The sequence below is a fragment of the Myzus persicae genome, unplaced genomic scaffold (genome assembly GCF_001856785.1).
Source record: "Myzus persicae strain clone G006 unplaced genomic scaffold, MPER_G0061.0, whole genome shotgun sequence".
NCBI classification, from domain to species: Eukaryota; Metazoa; Arthropoda; class Insecta; order Hemiptera; family Aphididae; genus Myzus; species Myzus persicae.
Window position 1 is genome coordinate 123,623 of NW_019103903.1, and position 18,994 is coordinate 142,616.

At 29.3% G+C, this 18,994-nt stretch overlaps 1 protein-coding gene across 1 annotated transcript in view; it reads right to left on the reverse strand.

The window, feature by feature from the left end:
* Nucleotides 1–18,994, reverse strand: part of LOC111036127 — a 68,851-nt gene that overhangs the window by 35,305 nt on the left and 14,552 nt on the right. Inside the window, exons 2-4 of the mRNA XM_022318031.1 lie at nucleotides 11,445–11,672; nucleotides 4,477–4,580; nucleotides 3,526–3,957 (exon numbers count right to left, since the gene is read on the reverse strand). Of these exons, the coding sequence (XP_022173723.1) occupies nucleotides 3,526–3,957; nucleotides 4,477–4,580; nucleotides 11,445–11,659 (751 nt within the window). The 5' untranslated portion in view covers nucleotides 11,660–11,672. The remainder of the gene's footprint in view (nucleotides 1–3,525; nucleotides 3,958–4,476; nucleotides 4,581–11,444; nucleotides 11,673–18,994) is intronic.

Sequence of the window (18,994 nt, forward strand, 5' to 3'; positions counted from 1 at the left end):
TTTTCGGTTAGATTACCTAATTACATTCAAGTATAAATATAGGTTAATATACAAAACTTATAGCTATTTATTTTTATGTTTATGCCTTTCATAAAGATTGTATTGTTAAACTTGAAATGAAAGTACCGAGTTTTTTGAAATTAACAGCGAAATAAAACGCTCATCATCTATCGAACATTGTAATGTTTCCACGACTTGTGTAAATACAATTTGGAAATTAGTATACTTCAAGAAAATTAATTCTGAATATGCCCGAATCGTAATTCATTATTACTTAATGTTTATAATAATACTCATTTTAAAAGAAAGTTTTTGTAAAAATATAATTAAATATGTACCAAAGTAATTATATTTAATTTACATCATTTTGGGTTCACATATCACATATATTATAAACTATAATACATATATATATATTAAACAGAAAAATATATTATTTATGTGATTTCATAAATATACACATATAGGTACACTGTACAGGGGAATTCGGTGATTATAGAACCTTGTTTAGTCGGTGAGCGAATTGTAAGTTATTTATTTATCATATCCACAAAGATCAAGTAGTCATTGAAGTTTGATATGAAGTGTCAATGATGATTTAATTTGTAAATTCACGTATGTTCTGTTATTTAAATCCCAGCTGGTGAAATCTTTCTATACCTAATTACTCTTGTATACTAACTTTCTGATTTGAATTTTAGAATAGTAATGATGAAGTTGTCGGAGAATGTTAATTTAGTTATTAATCACACGCGTTAAATATAAATGAGAATCATTTTAAAATACAAATTATATACTTAATAAGTTACAAAATTAAAAAGTAAAACCGGCAGAAAGAATTTTATTTTGAAAAGTAAAACATTAAATATTCCTATACATCTCCATGAGAACATTCTAATGATTCTAATAAAACATTCTATACAACTCAATACACGACGACTGACTGAAGAATATGGATCAATACGTTTTATATATTATTATAATATATTACAAGAATTTATAGGGTCAAGAGGAAAAAAGGTACTAAATATAATATTATAAGGAATACACTATACGTTATACACTCCTCTCGTTGTAATAAAATATAAATATAACACAATACAACATTATATATTATTTTCTTGTGACATCACTGTCCACCGCTGACGTTAGATAACAATAAATGTTTTGGTTAACAATAAGGAGTCCGCGTACTTACACATAGGTACAACACACAACGGACACAAAACACATTGCACGGAAGACTTGGCAACCCTGGGTGTGACAAATGAATGCATAACAATGGCAATAGGCCGGTAAGCACAATAGACGGATTGCCGAAAGAAGTGGCTGCAAGGTTAACCACCTCACATCACCGATGGTCGAGAGCATCGTGTGGGAGAGGAATAGAAAACCTATACCGAACAGAAACGTAATCGGTTTTTGTCTAAGTACGTAATTATGCCACCTCACGGACACCCGTGTGCGTTTGAATACGTATCGGATACACTTCAGGCGTACTGCTCCTCAAAGAACATAGTACTTTACAAGCTGGAGTTAAGATATTAGAAGTAAACTATGTCTTCTTGATATATTATCCTATATATATTTTGTATTCACTACAAATATATTAAATACAGTGAACAACTGTTATACAATATTTATTAATATAAAACGCATATCCATTATTATCATTAAGCCAAAAAAAGCGAGTAAGTGAGTGGGCAATGCTTCTGCAGTACATGAGGTATCTATAGAGTCACTGTAATGGATGTGTTCAGTTTGAATTCTATGATACATAAACATTTTGGACTAACCAACGAAAAACGATTCTGCAGAGCGCCGACAGTTTGTCCGCTTATAATATTACTAAGTATACTTATTTGATGATATTATTGTGATTAAAGTTATTTATTTCACTATTAGGTATTAGTACTATACAGTGGGTAAAATCCATTTTCGCCGAAAAATGTAATTATAAAATGTCATTGTGTGTATAAAATATGATAATGTACTTTAAAAATTGAATAAACACACACATAATATTTTTAAGTTACAATAAAATAATTAAAACCATTATTCATGGTTTTAAAAAAAAAGTTTTAATATATTGTAAAATGTTCCTAATAAATTATTAATTTGAAAAGTTTAGAATATTGCCTATAATAAACCCCTGAAAAACTGTCATCAGTAATATGCAGATACTATGTAAACGCTATCTAACGGTTAAATCAACACATATCCATGAAATTTAACCTAACGATTTTTATCAGGGTGGTCATTTTTTTCCAATCATTTGATTTTAAAATTTTTATGAAGGTATCATCAATATTAAGTGTTCGTTAGAAAGGAGTTTGGGTGAAAAGCCTTTAGTTGTTTTTTATTACTTCCTAGAAGGAATTGAGTTCGGTTAAAATTAGGTTTTATTTTGCTTATTAATTTTAAGTTATTTTAATAATTTATTGTTTTACTATGGTGAAGTGGTGAACGTTGATTCCGGTAGTTTGCTTTTATTTACGAAGATAAGTTGTTTTTAATTATTTTGTCAAAAGATCTACATAGCACTTGGCAAATAATTGATGAAAATATTATTTAATAATATTCGTTCTGCTTTTGATTGTTATTACTTAATACAGTTTATACCAAACAACACTGTAAAATATAACTAAATTATACTCGCAATAATAAAGTAGTGAGATATTTAAAATTGTTAATGTTTTACTTTTATTTTTTTTGCATATTTTGATGTTTTATTAGAAACATTTTCAAATTGTTAATCGTGTGCCTCAATGCATTCATTTCTCTGAATGTAATATTATAATTGAAACAAAATAAAAGAGACCAGAAATTTTTAGATGTTTCAAATTAAAAATTATATTAAGTTGCCTATTACTAACGCCTTACTAGAGTCCCTATTTTTTGTATTGAAAAATATTTATGAAGAACGTTTTTCAAATAAGAACAATACGTAAAGATTTAACGTCTTAAGTCTTTTTTTCACAAATATATTTTTTGTATAATACCGTTGATCGTGAAAAAAGTCTGGTATTTTTATTTTTTATTGAGTTAAGGCTTCAACATCTGAGGTCATCAGTAGGTTTTTACTGCAGGGTATTGGTTTGGAATACGTGTACATAAGGCGTAGATTCATCACTAAAAGCTGGCTGGCCACGCTGGCCGTTGTTGGACATCAAAACACTTTAGTAACTGCGGCCAACCACGCCCCAGTGTCTATAGTATTTTTATTATGCATTTTGTATCGAATGGGTAAGGAACAATTATGCTTTTAAGGGGCTCTATGTAGGCAAACATGGTAAAAAAATAATAAAATAAAAAATTGAAGGTTAGGAATTATACTGGTAAAAATAAAATCTCGGGTCCTTTCTTATTTCGAGTACTTAAGTTCTCAATTTTATATCAAAAAAAATTACTAATTTCACAGTTTGATTTGCGTTGCTATCAAACATTTTAGCAACTATAGCAAATAGAATGGATCCCAGCAAAACGTAAACACCGGAAAATAAATGAAGGGTAAGAGCAGCTTACCGGGTGGAATATGTTTGAGATCTTCTTGTACTCTGGACAGACATCCGGTCAGAGCGGTAGCCACTTGCTTCCGGCGATCGTCCTCGGATTCGTTACCGGGATGGTTGACGTCGCCCGACGTCTGCAGCGATGAGACATCGGCGATGGCCGTCACCGTCGTCGTTTGGGGCACCGTCTGCATGTCGATGACGTGGCCACAAGTGTCCACCAGGTGGACGGTGTTGACATCCACGGTCGGCTGTCGCTGCGCCGGACGGTCGTCGGGCTTCATCGGGCCGACGACGGCTGGTGCGGGTGGTCCGACGCGTGAGGCCACTCCGACCCCACCGCCGCTACCACCGTTCCGCCGCGGCCACGGTACGCTACCCCGCGGCATGCTGCTGTATGCTCGCAGTTCGGGCGACCCTCTGACGGCCGACCACGGAGACGAGTCTGTCGGCAGAAACAAACATAACGCGTTACGCACACGAGGAGAGAACGAGGAGACTAAACGAACAAAATAAAAAACGTAACGAAAAAGTATGACAACACGCACGTAGGCACGCGCGCTGGCGGGACGGTTGCCTGTAGGAGGAGGAGACGGCGTCGATCCATTAGGATCAACGGACTTTGGTGGGCAGACTCGTTCACTGGTGTGCGAGTATATATATATATATATATATAATATTATGTATAAACCATGTAATATTATAATATATAATATACTATATATTTATGAGATAGACGCGAAAAGAGTTTAGAAAAAGAACACGATGACGAGGACGTTGGAGGAGGAGGACGAGGGCGGCGACGAATTCATACAATTGTTTCCAAGTTGTATATATTATGCGCTCGAGTTTCGTAACGAATGAAATATTAATACATATCGCCGTACGACAAAATATACACGCCATCGTACGTTGGGAACAATAATGAAGCTGATATTACGGTTTATCGTCGTTGTCAACGTACCTTTGAACGTCAGGGACCTGCCCAGTTTAGTTTCGTTTTTTGGAAATTTCATGGTTTCTGGTGATAAAAAATCGACGATCCATTCTTTTGCCGGCTCCAATGATCTGAAAAAACGTTATATATTTTTATCATACATCGATCTATACTTCTTATGAGTTATAGTACACATAACATCATGACTTATATTATGGAAAAAAAAACTAAGATATAATATTATCAATTCAAGATATTAAACGTTAAAAGCTTAGGTTCTCAATGTCATTTCATCGAGCATACGATTTTGTTCCTTGAGCTTAAAAGACATTTAGGATAATCTTCGGTAAGCGAAAGAAAACAATTTGTTTGATTTTCGATGTCTATTGACACGTATGAAAATACCTCTATTCGTTCAGAGAACTTGTTTTTGCCAGGTATGAGGAAAAGTTATTGTCCAAATTGTTCACTACGTGAACGCATAGATAAATTTTCCCAGCAGCGTCTATCTACCGGTCCGGGTATAGGCAACGTCAAGACTTGATGCTGTTCCATTGTTGAACCCAAGTTTGTTATAAAGACGGACGTCGTACCCGCATGTGTCGTCACCGTCTTACACGGGTACAGTAGGTATAGCAAATTTTAGTTCACCAGATTCAAAAGTGCAGTGAGTTTTGATATTAGAGTGAATTGACCTAATATAAAATTTAAAGGTTAGGTTATTATCTAGGGCCCCAAGTTGCCTTTTATTAATATTAATATTTTTAAGTTAGTTATGATAATTTTAAAATATACAGTTTCTAAAAGGTTAGGAAGGTTGCTTAAAAATAATAATATCAATAAAAACCTACGTGGGGTCTTTGATAATAATCTTTCTTTTATATTTTATAACTAGTCAATTAACTCTAATATGAAAACTAACAGCACATTAATGAATCTGGTGAAATAAAATGTGCAATCTTGTACGTGTGTAAGACAGAGACAACACATGAGGGTACGACGTCCGTCTTTATAACACACGGGAAAACATACTGTACATCAATATACATTTTGTCTAATATATCAAAACATACTAGCTAGTAAATGGGTAAGTACTGTTCTATGAAAACGTTTGGCAAAGCACTCAGACACCTAGCACAGCAAGAACTGTGTTCATTAAAATGTTTGGATTACCAAAATATCTAGAGAGCAAGAGGCGGTAGCGGAGAAAGTAAAAAGTCTGATATTTATATGAATTTATATACAGTATTCAATGTACTAACATAACTTCTTAATTTTTTCGACGTGAAAGAAAATAATGTATGTAATTTACTAATTTTTAACGTGCCAGACTAGTGCTGTAGGAACCTCACAATTTCCTAATTTACCACCATTTTTTTGAAATTCATAGCTTAGTGTATTTTTGGGTGGAACGAGTGCTTCAGCAGGCTTATATTAGTAAAGGTTTCAATACATCGGAAGTTAGACACATAATATATGGCTGGTAGAAACTTTCAAAAAGAGACATTTATTGTTGTCAGGATAATAATCAAATAACTTATAAATATTGTATTTTATTTTTATCATTTTTTCGATGCTATTAGTCATTCCGAGTTGATAATTTAATATTGTGTACAAGCTACAAGGTTCCTCATATAAAATTCATACACTTTAAAAATCATATTGTAAATCTAGCCATGTTCAGGACTGAATGAAATGATTTATCAATGCTTTCAGATTTATAATAATAGGTATACAATAAACTGGCAAATGCCAAGGTGAACGAAAGAAAATGCGTTTACAACACCCAGTTAAAGATACTTTAAGTGTGTAGTCTGTTTCAACAACCAATTTTTAACAAAAATTAACACAAACAGTATGAAGAAGTTAATATTTAAACATTAATTAGGGATTCAATTTCAAATCAAAATTTTAAAAACTTTTTGTCACGCCAGCACAGAAAATTTAGTTTTCAATGCCGGTTAAAGCATATTAAAGCAATATTCTATCGAGCGTACAGTAAATGCTTTTTTCTGACCAACAGAAGTTAACGTCTAATTTAGATTAATATACATCAAGTCATCAAGTTATCGATGACATATATTTTTGTCTAATATATCAAATATTACGACTAATAATGGGAGAGTTACTCCCGTTCTTTTCTATGAAACAGTTTGGCGAAGCTAGACACAAAGAACAGCAAGAACAGAATATTATGATTTTTGGTTCGTACCGTAACATTGATATAGGTGATGGTGGAGGCGGTAGAGGAGTAACAACATATTGAAGCATGTGTGGCTCGTGCGGGAAGGTAATAATTTTAGTCTTGGGCGAAAGCAGGCGCTCGCCTGCGAGGCTTGTACCGCACACGTCACTCGTGAATGAAATAACTCACTTCCCGCCCTACACAATATGCTATTAAGCTTATTTTTTTTCTAACATAATTATAAAGTTAAAAAAAACTTGATATTTTCTATTTGTATGGAAAAACATTGAATTATTATTTTTTCGGTGGTTGGTCGCAAATATATGCGACCCATTTTTATGATTCAATGTTTTTCTGTTCGTATGGTTAATTTATCGCAAAATAAAGCGAAATCGGTCATTGAAATACTATTCAGTTGTTTATTAATGCAGTTGCCACTGTAATTCGAGATAGGTATACTACGTTAAGAAAATAATTGTTACTATTGAATAAAGATTATTCGACGCAACTAATTATAACTAAATTATAATATAAATATATTCAATTATGCTAATGTTTGGTTGGCATATAGCAGCTGTAACAGTAAAAGTAGTCAAAATATTTAAAAAAATTTATCATGGCGTATAGGAAAGGCTAGTATAAACATTTTGTGAAAACTTCAAGTGCCGTCTGTCATTCATTTTTAAGTTAAGCCACTAAATCGATTTTGAATGAAACTGGTTTTAAAATTCTCGTTTTCCGTAATATATTTTTTGTTTTTCCGAGTTAAATACCTTAAAAAGTAGATACTAAGAAACTTTTACTTTTGACCAATTAAAATACCAACCAGATCGAATTTGCTAAAAGAAACTATCCTAAAATAGAAAAACAATGTATTTTCACTGCCCCACGGAAAAATAAAATCAGAATCTAAAATGTAAAATATGCAAAGTTCTTAATTAATTGGTCTTTCAATATTCTAAAAATATAAAAAAATATAATAGCTCAGTTTTTTTAAAAAATTTTTTTTTAAAGACATTTAAATGATTTAATATCTAAACAAAAATTACAACCTTATAGTTACAAGTAATACCTATTGAGTTATAATTAAAATTTTTTCGCCATATAACATATATTTTAGACACAATTTAACTTTCAAAATATTTAGACTAGGTAATTAAACCAGGGCATGGAACCTTTATGATTTTTTCGGTTTCGGTTCCTTTTTGGTTCTCAAAAAAAAAATTCGGTACCGGTTCTTAAAATTACAGAATTAAAGTTTCGGTTCTGGAACCGATAAATACCGGTATTTAAAGATACTTCTTTTTCTAAAGGTAAAAAAAAATTAAGTTTAAACCATCATACATATAATCTAAAATGATTAAATCAAACTATTTTGACACTGCGGTCAAAATACTTAGAAAATTTACTGTTTTGCTTAAAAACATTCATAACAAATTAAAAAAAAATAGTGCTGACTTGTGTTATAAGAAGTAGAAGTCAGCAGTACGAGTGTATGGTATAATATGATGCAATCAAACATTCAATGATAACTATCAAAAGTGATTTTATTTAAATAATATGGTAGAATTTTGTATGATGTAGCCAAGTATCAACGTTATAGTTATTTATATCACTATTGTTTCTTTACTCAACACTTGAGAATTAATGAACAATGTCTTGATACATTATCCTAAATTCTAGGTTCTTGTAAGTTAATTTTCGATAGATAGGTAGTAGGTACATACTTGTCTTTTAAAAAAGATATTGAAATAAAATGGCCAATACTCAATAGAATTCATTTCATACAGCCTTAGACCCTTGATCAACTCACTCTGTAGTTGTGAATCTGTGGTAAGGTAGTAGTTTGAACCCTTTGTACTACTGACATTTGTATTAGAATTGTACAATATAAGAAGAACTTAACTGATGTTTTTTTGGTATAAATTGAAATGACAATATTACTTTCTTACTGAAAGGTATTTTGATTAATTGACTTTTTCTCATTTTAACTTTTAAGCTTAAATCGGAATTCATGTTTGATAATTGTCTGTCCAAGTTATATGAGACAATAATATATAATAGAGTCTAAAATGTATTTTACTTTTAAATTTTAATCTAGACTAAACATTAAAGAATAGTATTTTTGGTTCTAATAATTTATTTTTCATGTAAAATTCAATACAATAAAACATTTATATAATCTTATGAACAATATTATATTCTGTATTTAAAAAACAGTTCAACTGATCATATTATAATAATAAAATAAATCTATCAAGTTATGTATTATTAAATATTTGAATCAAAAATAACATTCACCTAAAACTGTTAAGACTTAACACTAACAATAAAATAAACTGCAGCATTTTATTATTACGAGAAACTGTTCAAAAATTATATTTAATATGTACATTTAAACAAATATTTGTATTTTGTTCTAGTCACAATCTGATAACAATTTATACATGTACCAGGGTACGTATTTTGATCGTTTTAATAATCAAAATATTAGACATCACTCAATAACATCACCAGATGTCGTCATCCAAAACAATTTATAAATTATAAGTATACAATAATTTTTGGGAAATAATCATAACGACGGGGTTTACAAACCGACGGAAAAATAATAATATTTATTATTTATACATTTTTATTTTGGTAACTGCTCATATTTTATCGTTTCTGAAACTGTTAGAATATAGAAACATACAATTTTAAATACAAGTATACATTTCCAACATCGACCAAATTTAATGAGGCAACTATTATTATTTTTTACTTAAATATATAAAATAATTGATTAAAATTAGATTCGAAAAAATCGAAAAATTCTCTCCCAACAAATACCGATTCCGGTTCCGGTTTAGGTTCTTAAGAAAATAAAAAAAGGGTTTCAGTTAAGTTCCAGTTCCAATATTTTCAGAAGGTTCCGGTTAAAATATCGTTATTTTTTTAAATTCCGGTTCCAAGCTTTGAATTAAACCATGAACCAATCACACCGGTCTGATATAAATATTAATCAAATAACATATTATGATATACCTAGGTATAGTTTTATAATATCTAATTTATAATATAATATATGCGATGTTTTTGGAAAAAGTAATTCATCATACAGCGCTACTCAGGCGTAGACGCTCACGCTTCAATATAAAAAATAACAGAGTAAAACAAATACTACATTCCTACTGGATGTAAAATTATCCGTTATGCTTAGTAAGACGGAGTCAGCACATGAGGGTATGACGTCCTTTTAATATTGATTGAATTCTGGTCACTAGAAGAATCACTCAGTTTCTGTTTACTATCTGTACCCTAACAAATGTATGTACCTACCAATAAATAGCCCAAAAATGTTTAGATACTAATTGTTTATATATGTTTATATGTTTATATTTGATATCTTAATTATTTCATTTTATACGAATGTTATATAGTTTTAAAAATTATAAAAATAAAATAATAAAGTAAACAAAAAAGTAATTTAAAAAAAAAATGCTTAAGTTTGTCATGTCAATTAAAAGATTTCTACAGTATAGTTAACTTAGTATTGTGTTACTAAAATATTGTGTTTGATTTCTTTGGTTACTACATAGAAACTATTTCTGTTAAATATAATATAAACAGTATAGATGCATTATCTATTTTATACTTTTTAAGATATGAACTAACCACTTGGACATTATTTTATTCATGGATATTTGGCTTGTCGGTGATTTATAAAGATGGATAATGTTCTTTGTATTATTTATACATTGAACATAACTATAGGCTTAATTCGGGGTATGAACTGTGTGGGCATTATTTTTATACAATTATTTATGTGGGTTAAATTTTAGTATTTTTTTTCATCGTTAAACTTATATTATGTTATTCTTTGTCTTATTGCAGATTATATAAAACCAGATGGTGCACTTCCAATTCAAGTCATGCAATCCTCAACAATTTCAACAATCAAAACCTACCTCAAATTAGTATCACCACTAATAGAGAAAAATAGATTTTAGAAGAAATTATTGATTATTAACTACCTACGCTATCTACTAACTTACGCATCACTGGTATTTAGCACTCGCGCCAAATTCTTATCCATTGTTATCTTATTTGATACAATAATTATAGTAAATATGTTGTTCAATAATGTATTCCTCATATTATGTGACCCTACCGCTTTCAGGTAAGTTCGACTTATCCGTAAATGTAGAAGTGCACCATCTGGTTTTATATAATCTGTGGTCTTACGTTGTAAGATCTGTTTACAACGGTTTACAAGCATTTTTTGAAAATATGAATATTTAAGTACATCGAGTACACCACCGAGTACTTACTCTTATCAGACATATATATTAATTAATGTTAAATAATGTACAATGGTCTTAAAAATGTGTGATTTAAAGAGGAAAAACCAATTACGCACTTTCTTTGAAATGGTCGAATACGAGTAACATATAATAAATCAGCCGTGCGAGAATTCAAATTATAGCATTTAAGTTATTATGATAGTTAGAAAGAGAATTGAGAATTCAAAAATCCTTGAGATTGTATGATTTTTTAAAACGTTTAAATAGGTTTATTCGGCATTCGCAGCTTATTGGTTAAGCTATACAGATACTTTATATAATTTTGTAATTTATTTGTTTTTTGAGTACCCATTTATAATATAGTATACAAAATGTATAGGTATCATTACTTTAAATTAATTATTATGTAACACATTATTTTAACATAAAATATCCCAAATGAATAGTTTATTGTTCAAATATACGTTAGGTCAAAGTTATTTTATAGGTATTGGAAAATAAACAGTATATTTTACTATACTTACTCAATTTTTTCTTTATGACACCGAATGCAAAGCCATTCGGGAGCATGTGTGGCAGTTGAATATTCCCTGCAAGACATACATATCCGTTCTCGACAAGCACGACAATTGGCCCCTCTATTGATTATCCGTCCCAGTTCGGCCCGGCATCGAGCACAACAGTGTCCAGACCATAGACTGGACTCGCATCGTAATACTTCTAATTCACCGCTAGCCATACTATCGTTTTTTCTAGAAAAAACAAAATTTATAGTGAAAAAACTTTCAACGTCAGATTTTGATTTATAATTGTTATTTAAAAAATAATAATGGGCCTTTATATAGCCCATCTTTATAAAGATTAATTATATATACCTTACACCATGCTCACACATTGTCTATATAATAAACTATTTTTTAAATTTACTATTATATGCAATTTAACCGGACTACATTAGGTATATAGCTTAAAGATAATTAAATTAAACGTAAGAATGAATAGGGCAATCAATAATGTTAATTCATAACGCGCTATTATTTCTCGTTGCTTCAGTAAAAATAAACTTAACGCAAGACGAAAACACAGTTCCATTATTTTAAATTCAACCAGTTGTTTTTCTGTAAGAGGAAAATTTATTTCTCATGAACGATGACCTTAACTACCATTCGTAATTGAAATTCATTATTTATTTTCCTCCCGAGTTCGTCGTAAAAACAACATCTGTTTTTCTCGTTATTGTCACGTCCGCGCAGTCCGATCCTAGTTTTCCGCCAATGCTTACGCAATTCGTACAACATAATCTTCAAATTTATGAAAAACCACTTAAGAAAGTTAAAGTAAAGAGTTATTACATGGAAAACGTGTTGAACGGCACACCCGATTAAAATGCAATACATATTAAATAATATATAGATGATATATATTTGATTTGGTATACACGTGAAACAAAATATAAAATTACTTCTGCCCACGTTTCATTAGATATACCACTAATGTAATAAAAATGTGCTGTGTACACTGTACATTGCCTACTAGTTCTGTAATCCAATTTCATGACGTATGTGTGTCATCTTAAATGGGCGTGAACCAGTGACACAACAGAACCCATAATATTTTTCATTAAATACTTTTACTATTACTTTTTATTATACACTATATTAAACTGTTTATAATCTAAACAAAACGCATCTCGGAACTGTTTCCAAGAACGGTTTATTGTAAAATCTGCGAATGGACTTAATGTATTACATGACATACTTACCAACAGTATTCAAATTTTATTTAAATTTTTTTATTAATTTTTTTCGAAGTATAACCAAGACTGTATTATATTGTTTGCTGATAGAGACAACAACATATACTATAATGTATAATTTTATCTTAGAATTCAGGGACTTCACTTCACAGTGTTTTGAAATTAATCATACTATACATATTTGGGCATAGCAACTGTATAAACTAAAGTATAAACTATGACATACAGGCCTTGGCCTCATGGTAAAAATATAAATATAATATGTATTATGTATTATGTATTATAAAGAAATTACCAAAATATCTAAACCATATTTTGTTAGAAACTTAATTTGATATAAATTTCAATGTTCAATAATAAATGATGTTTTGATCGAAATACTGAATTAAAATTAAGCAAGTTTGTTTTTTTTATGTATGTTATAAAATTGGCTTTCTTTATACTTGAAAAATATTGGTCTACAATGTTTGGATATTTTTTATATTTAATAATTTCCATCTGTCATGATTCAACTTGACTATTCTATATTATTTTCTATACCATCAATCATAATTACGACAACAAATTATAGTTCTGAACTCGTTTTTTCGGTATTATAAAAAAATAATATATTTTTAGAAAAAAATCTAGTCTAAATGTACAATTGCACAATGAACACACAAGGTAAACTCACATCGAGGACCGAGGTACCGATTTCTCCCACCAAAAAGCATTAAAATTTTCGGCATGATTGTCTATAGAATTTTTGCTTAGTGATGCTAATATAATATAAGTTATTGTAATTAATTAAACTAGATATTGTAAACACATAAATTATGATTTTATCATGGAAGTAGATAAAAAAATAACATAATATTTGCTATTATTATTCTCATACCTATATATACAAAATATACCTATAGACATAATCTAAACACGGCTATGTTATACGAGTATTTAAGTGATATTTGTTACTGAAATGTGTTGTGAAAATGAGTACTTAACTTTTATTTACATAATTGCCTTAATATCATGTTTCACATGCAACATGTATAATCTATATTGTATGTAGATATTTAAAATAATTATAAAGTATTTGTTTATCGTTGATAAATAGCACTTATAATTTTAAACTCATACAAAACATATTAAAGCACCGCATTTAATAACATACACAAAATGAATATAATTCATTGCAAGTGAGTTCAGTTTGAATAATATTTAATTTCTATACAGGCTATAAACATATTTTAGAACTGAAATATAATTTGATTTAAATAGAGCAAAATATACCTTAACAATTAACATCAGTAATCGAAAAGTTATTTAATTTAATTCAAGAAGTGGTATTTGAATACTTTGATCATTATTGATATATATTTCAATCAAAAATATAATAATAAGCATCGTGATATTTTGTGAGTATTATACTTGATTTGGACAAACATTTTCTTTTCGATTTCATTAAAATGCATGCTCTTGCTTCTTCGATATATAATAGGAAAACAATACATTTACAATACATTTTATTTACTCCAGAATCTAACACAATACAATTATACAAATACACATAACACGAAGTTGACAATACCGCAATTAGTAGAAACATATTTCATATTTATAGTCAATAGAATACTACCCGAATGCTAAAGATATTATATTATAGTCTGTCAAAACACTTTTTGGCATAGAGAGCACGTAAAAGTATAAGTTCTTTCCTCGTCGCTTTTATCCAATGAGGTCATTCGAAATGTAGGTGTGAATAAAAGTGAATGGAAATTAATGATTACGACAAAAATAACGAATGTCGACTGAAGTATTGAAATTTCGGAAGAAAAAACATAGACACAGTAGAGATGTGTACAATTATGTATAACTTATTAGATACCAAAATTAACAGAACGTGTTTAAGACTTAATGAGTAACTAAAAATTATACTTTAGATTTAACAAAAATATATGTTTACAACAATACAGCAAAACAATATTGCAAGATCATCAATTATATAGGTAAAGCGAAAATAAAAATAAAAATAATTATACCAACATAACCAAGTAACTAACTTAGTTTATTATTGTAGCAAACGTAAAATTATATTCAATAAAAATAATTTAAGTCTCTAGCTGCAAGAACATATTTTGGACGAGACGACCAAACGTATATGGTTCTAATGTTTTATACTCGAGGTTATACCTTATACCCATGTGGCATGTAGTCATCAATATTAGCAAACAAAACAAAAATATCAACATTACATTAAATACTTAATAGTGGAAATAATTAATAACAATAATAATCATATCATAATAGCTAGGTAATACTACGTACTAGTGTACTTCTGTTATTAATTATTATTATCATAACAGGTGGTTGGTGTACTCGAGTACTCGACCGGTCTCTTCGTGAATATGTGTGTGTATGTGTGTGTATGTGTGTGTGTGCGTACTGCGTACACGAATGAAATAAACAATGGATGGCAGTGGCGGCAATAGAGGAACCGGTACGAGCCGTACCGGCAAAACACACACACACACACACGCGCGCGCGTGCGCTCACGTATTCTATACTTGCGTATTTTTTTGTATTATAATACAGTCGAAGACGAAGACTATGTCGACAACGACGAGGAACTGAGGAAGACGAAGAGAACTGAGAAGTCAACAGGGCAACGACCAATAACACACACACATACGCGCACGCGCGCTCGCACGCACACACCATATATATATTAATATATAAGACACGGCGAGTATTTTAACTCACGTATGCACTATGCACTATGCACTATGCACACACACACACACACACACACACACACACACACACATATCCACACTATAGCTACTACAACCGTCTGCTGTATTGATAATTCAAGATATCATACTTAAATACTTAAATCATATATTTAGAATATCATAATAATATCAAATGTGTGATGGCACAACATAGGCGTTACCGTTAAATAATGGTGAGATAAGAACCAACCAGTAGAGGTATAGGCGTCTGTCTGGTATTGTTTCTTCCAATTTACACAAGTGCGTCATAGCGAGCATTCATACTCCGAAGAATAGCCCAGATTATCTGATTATAGTAATATTAATTATCAGATAAATAAATAATATATATATGTAAGGTATACTGCCTTCTACATTACAATTAGTAAACCCTGAATGACTTATAATATAGGTACTGTCGCTACGACTAACAGTAATATATAAACCTGAATTGATTTTACATTACACGCGAAGTCGGCGTCAATAGTCCATAAATATAGTTTCAAAATCAATTAAAATCAATTAAAGCCAAAAAAACTTTCTAAAATAATTCAAATAACCATACGACCCGAGTTGTTTAGTTTTTTAAATGAAATTACATAATAAATACATTATTATATTATACATAGTAAGATTATTATTTTTTTTTTGGAGGGGAGGAGGGATTCACAAACTCTTATTTTAGTGAATAAAATAATAATTTAATGAGGCTGAACCTTAAAATAAATTTTTTAATTAAGTACGAGTTTATAATATTGTAATAATAAATAACTATGAAAATATTATGTATATCTAGTTACCAAGCTTATAAATTTAATACACAACACATATCCAACTAGTCTCTATATACCACAATGGTAAAACGATGTGTGCTATACTGCTATTCACGAGGTAACTAGTAAAAATATAGGAAAGTTTTAACACATCATATATTATACTTTTTGAAAACAAGCTATAGGTACATTTACTAACAATAATATATTATTCAACCATAATTTTAAACCCATGTTGCCTGAAAAGTAATAAATTATTTTACTTTTTCTCAGATATTTGTTAAAAAACTTTTAATGATATTTGATATTTTAAACCATTTACCATACAATAAAAATAAATAAAAACTATTAATACTTATTATTAGTATAGGGTTTAACCGTTACTGTGGTATATTCACGAATTTGCATTTTAACGGGTTTAAAAAACAAAATTAAAAACTTAACTATTTGTATTTTATAAAACAAACATGGTTACTCGGAAAAACTTTTATTAAAAGTCAGATACCTAATCATAATTCATATCAGAACAAAATATCAGGAGTGTTATGAACTACCTACAAGAAAACGGTATTTAGAAGATAGCACAATATTATTATTTCTAAAACACGCTTGTGCGTTTGTAAATAGCAAAAAAACCTGTTTTTCAATGTTCAAGTCCAAGCGCAATTTACGCAATAACAAGGGGTCATTTTAATTCGGTCAAGTGTAAATTCAGAAACAAATTTAGAATTCACACTACAAAAATTGTAAGATATACATGTTAGAAGTTTCCTTTGAAATACTTAAACGATTAAAATTTTTTATTTATTTAAAATCTAGTTTGTTGCGTCTTGATGTTTTAAATTATATATTTAACAATAAATTAATTTTGTTTCTATAATGCTGTATTTATTTATTTATAATAAAATAAAATACCTAGATACTTAATAGTTAGTTTAGTTGCTCTTATAGAAGTGTCGAAGGATATAATACGAACTTAGCCGAAATTTAAATATTTTTATTATAATGTGTACAATACTCATGAGTAATTATATTGGGTATTTAAGATAAATAGAGTTTATTAATTTTTGTTAAACCCGGGACAATTGGTCGACACTCATATTACGATCAATAGGTAGACATATTTTTTTCGGCAATAATTAAGATAATATTTGTTTCAACTTTTACTTATTTCTGATGCAAATATTAATAGTTTATTATGTACTTGAAATTATATATTATACACTAAAATTGTAATTAATATTAATATTTTGTTTTATAAACAATAATTTTTAATTTTAATTTATAGTTATGTATTTACATTGTTATAATTTTCACTTAAAAACAGTTACCCACAGTACATATATAAAAACTGTAACTATACGGAAAACTGGGTACACTCAACACGTAGTTAACCTACCGATATTACTCAGTACCCTGTACATATTTTAGAATTCAGTCAGCGAGAGATTGATGATCAAAAAGTCTAGTTTCATGTCCCGCAAATTGAATTCCAAAATATCTGTAGGATACTGAGTAATTTGGATAGTTTAATTATACAGTGTACCTTGTTTTTGCGGACGCACGGTATATTTATATATAAATAAAAAAAACAATACACTTTTTTGCTAAGTTATAATTCAAGATCAATAGAATACCTATACAAATTGCGGTTGAATATGATACACGTTGTATAATGATAATATACAGGATAATGGATTCATAATAGGTAATAGATATAGCTTTACCTTAATCAATGCAGATTATGAAATTAAAAACGGAACAATACAAACAACTACCAAGTAACTATATGAACATGTATAATACGTCGTTGATAATTTATTGCAATTGTTTTCAATATGTTATAATAATATTATTTATTATGAAATACGACCATATGAATACGAGTAACAAAAAGGGAGTAACATTTGAAATAAAATGAACAAAGATAGTGCTATTCAACTTTTTTATTCTTAGTGCACCGCATTATATTATGATCATTGAATTTTTTTAGCAAAAGTACAAACATAATATAAAAGTTAGTACATAAGAAAGGAGTAAAGTTTGTTAAAATCTAATATGGAATTGATCTGTATTTGGTATATTATGTAAGCATGTAGCTAAATGTAAAATGTAGTGTATCGATTGAGTAAATGCATAAATATTATATGTACTTTTAGAATTTTTAACTGAAAAAAATTGATCGACTTGAAAAGATATTGGATAACTATAGGTACCATAAAACTCATTTCTTTTAGTAAAACTATAAATAAAAAAATAACTAGCAAACTATGATCGGTACTTGGTAAATACATTACTTGATTGCAAGTTTCGAGAAGGTAGGTACTTAATTTAAGTTTTTAGGAATAAAATAATAATAATTAATAGCAAATATTTTCATCATATAGCGATACATCATTGAATTAAAAATAATGTAAAAATTTGAAGATTTAAACGAAATAACATTAATATAAAATGTAAGTATAAATGTATAAAAGTACGTAATAGTACATGTAGATATGAACTATTTTCATTAACTAAAATTGATGTTCCTAAATACAGGGCAATTATATTGTGATCAACATTCACACAGATGATATATATTATGATTAAAATTCTTAAAAATTGTAAATATACTTTAACCACACATTTTGAAAGCTTAGAAAACAATAAGTTGTCTAACGCTATTGCTTTACGACAAGCGTATGTTTAAAATTAAAGGAAACCGCGATTTTGTACCTATATTATTGTAATAAATTCCCATAAACTCTCAAGTTAAAAATAATGGTTGGCAGTTGATACACAATAAATTG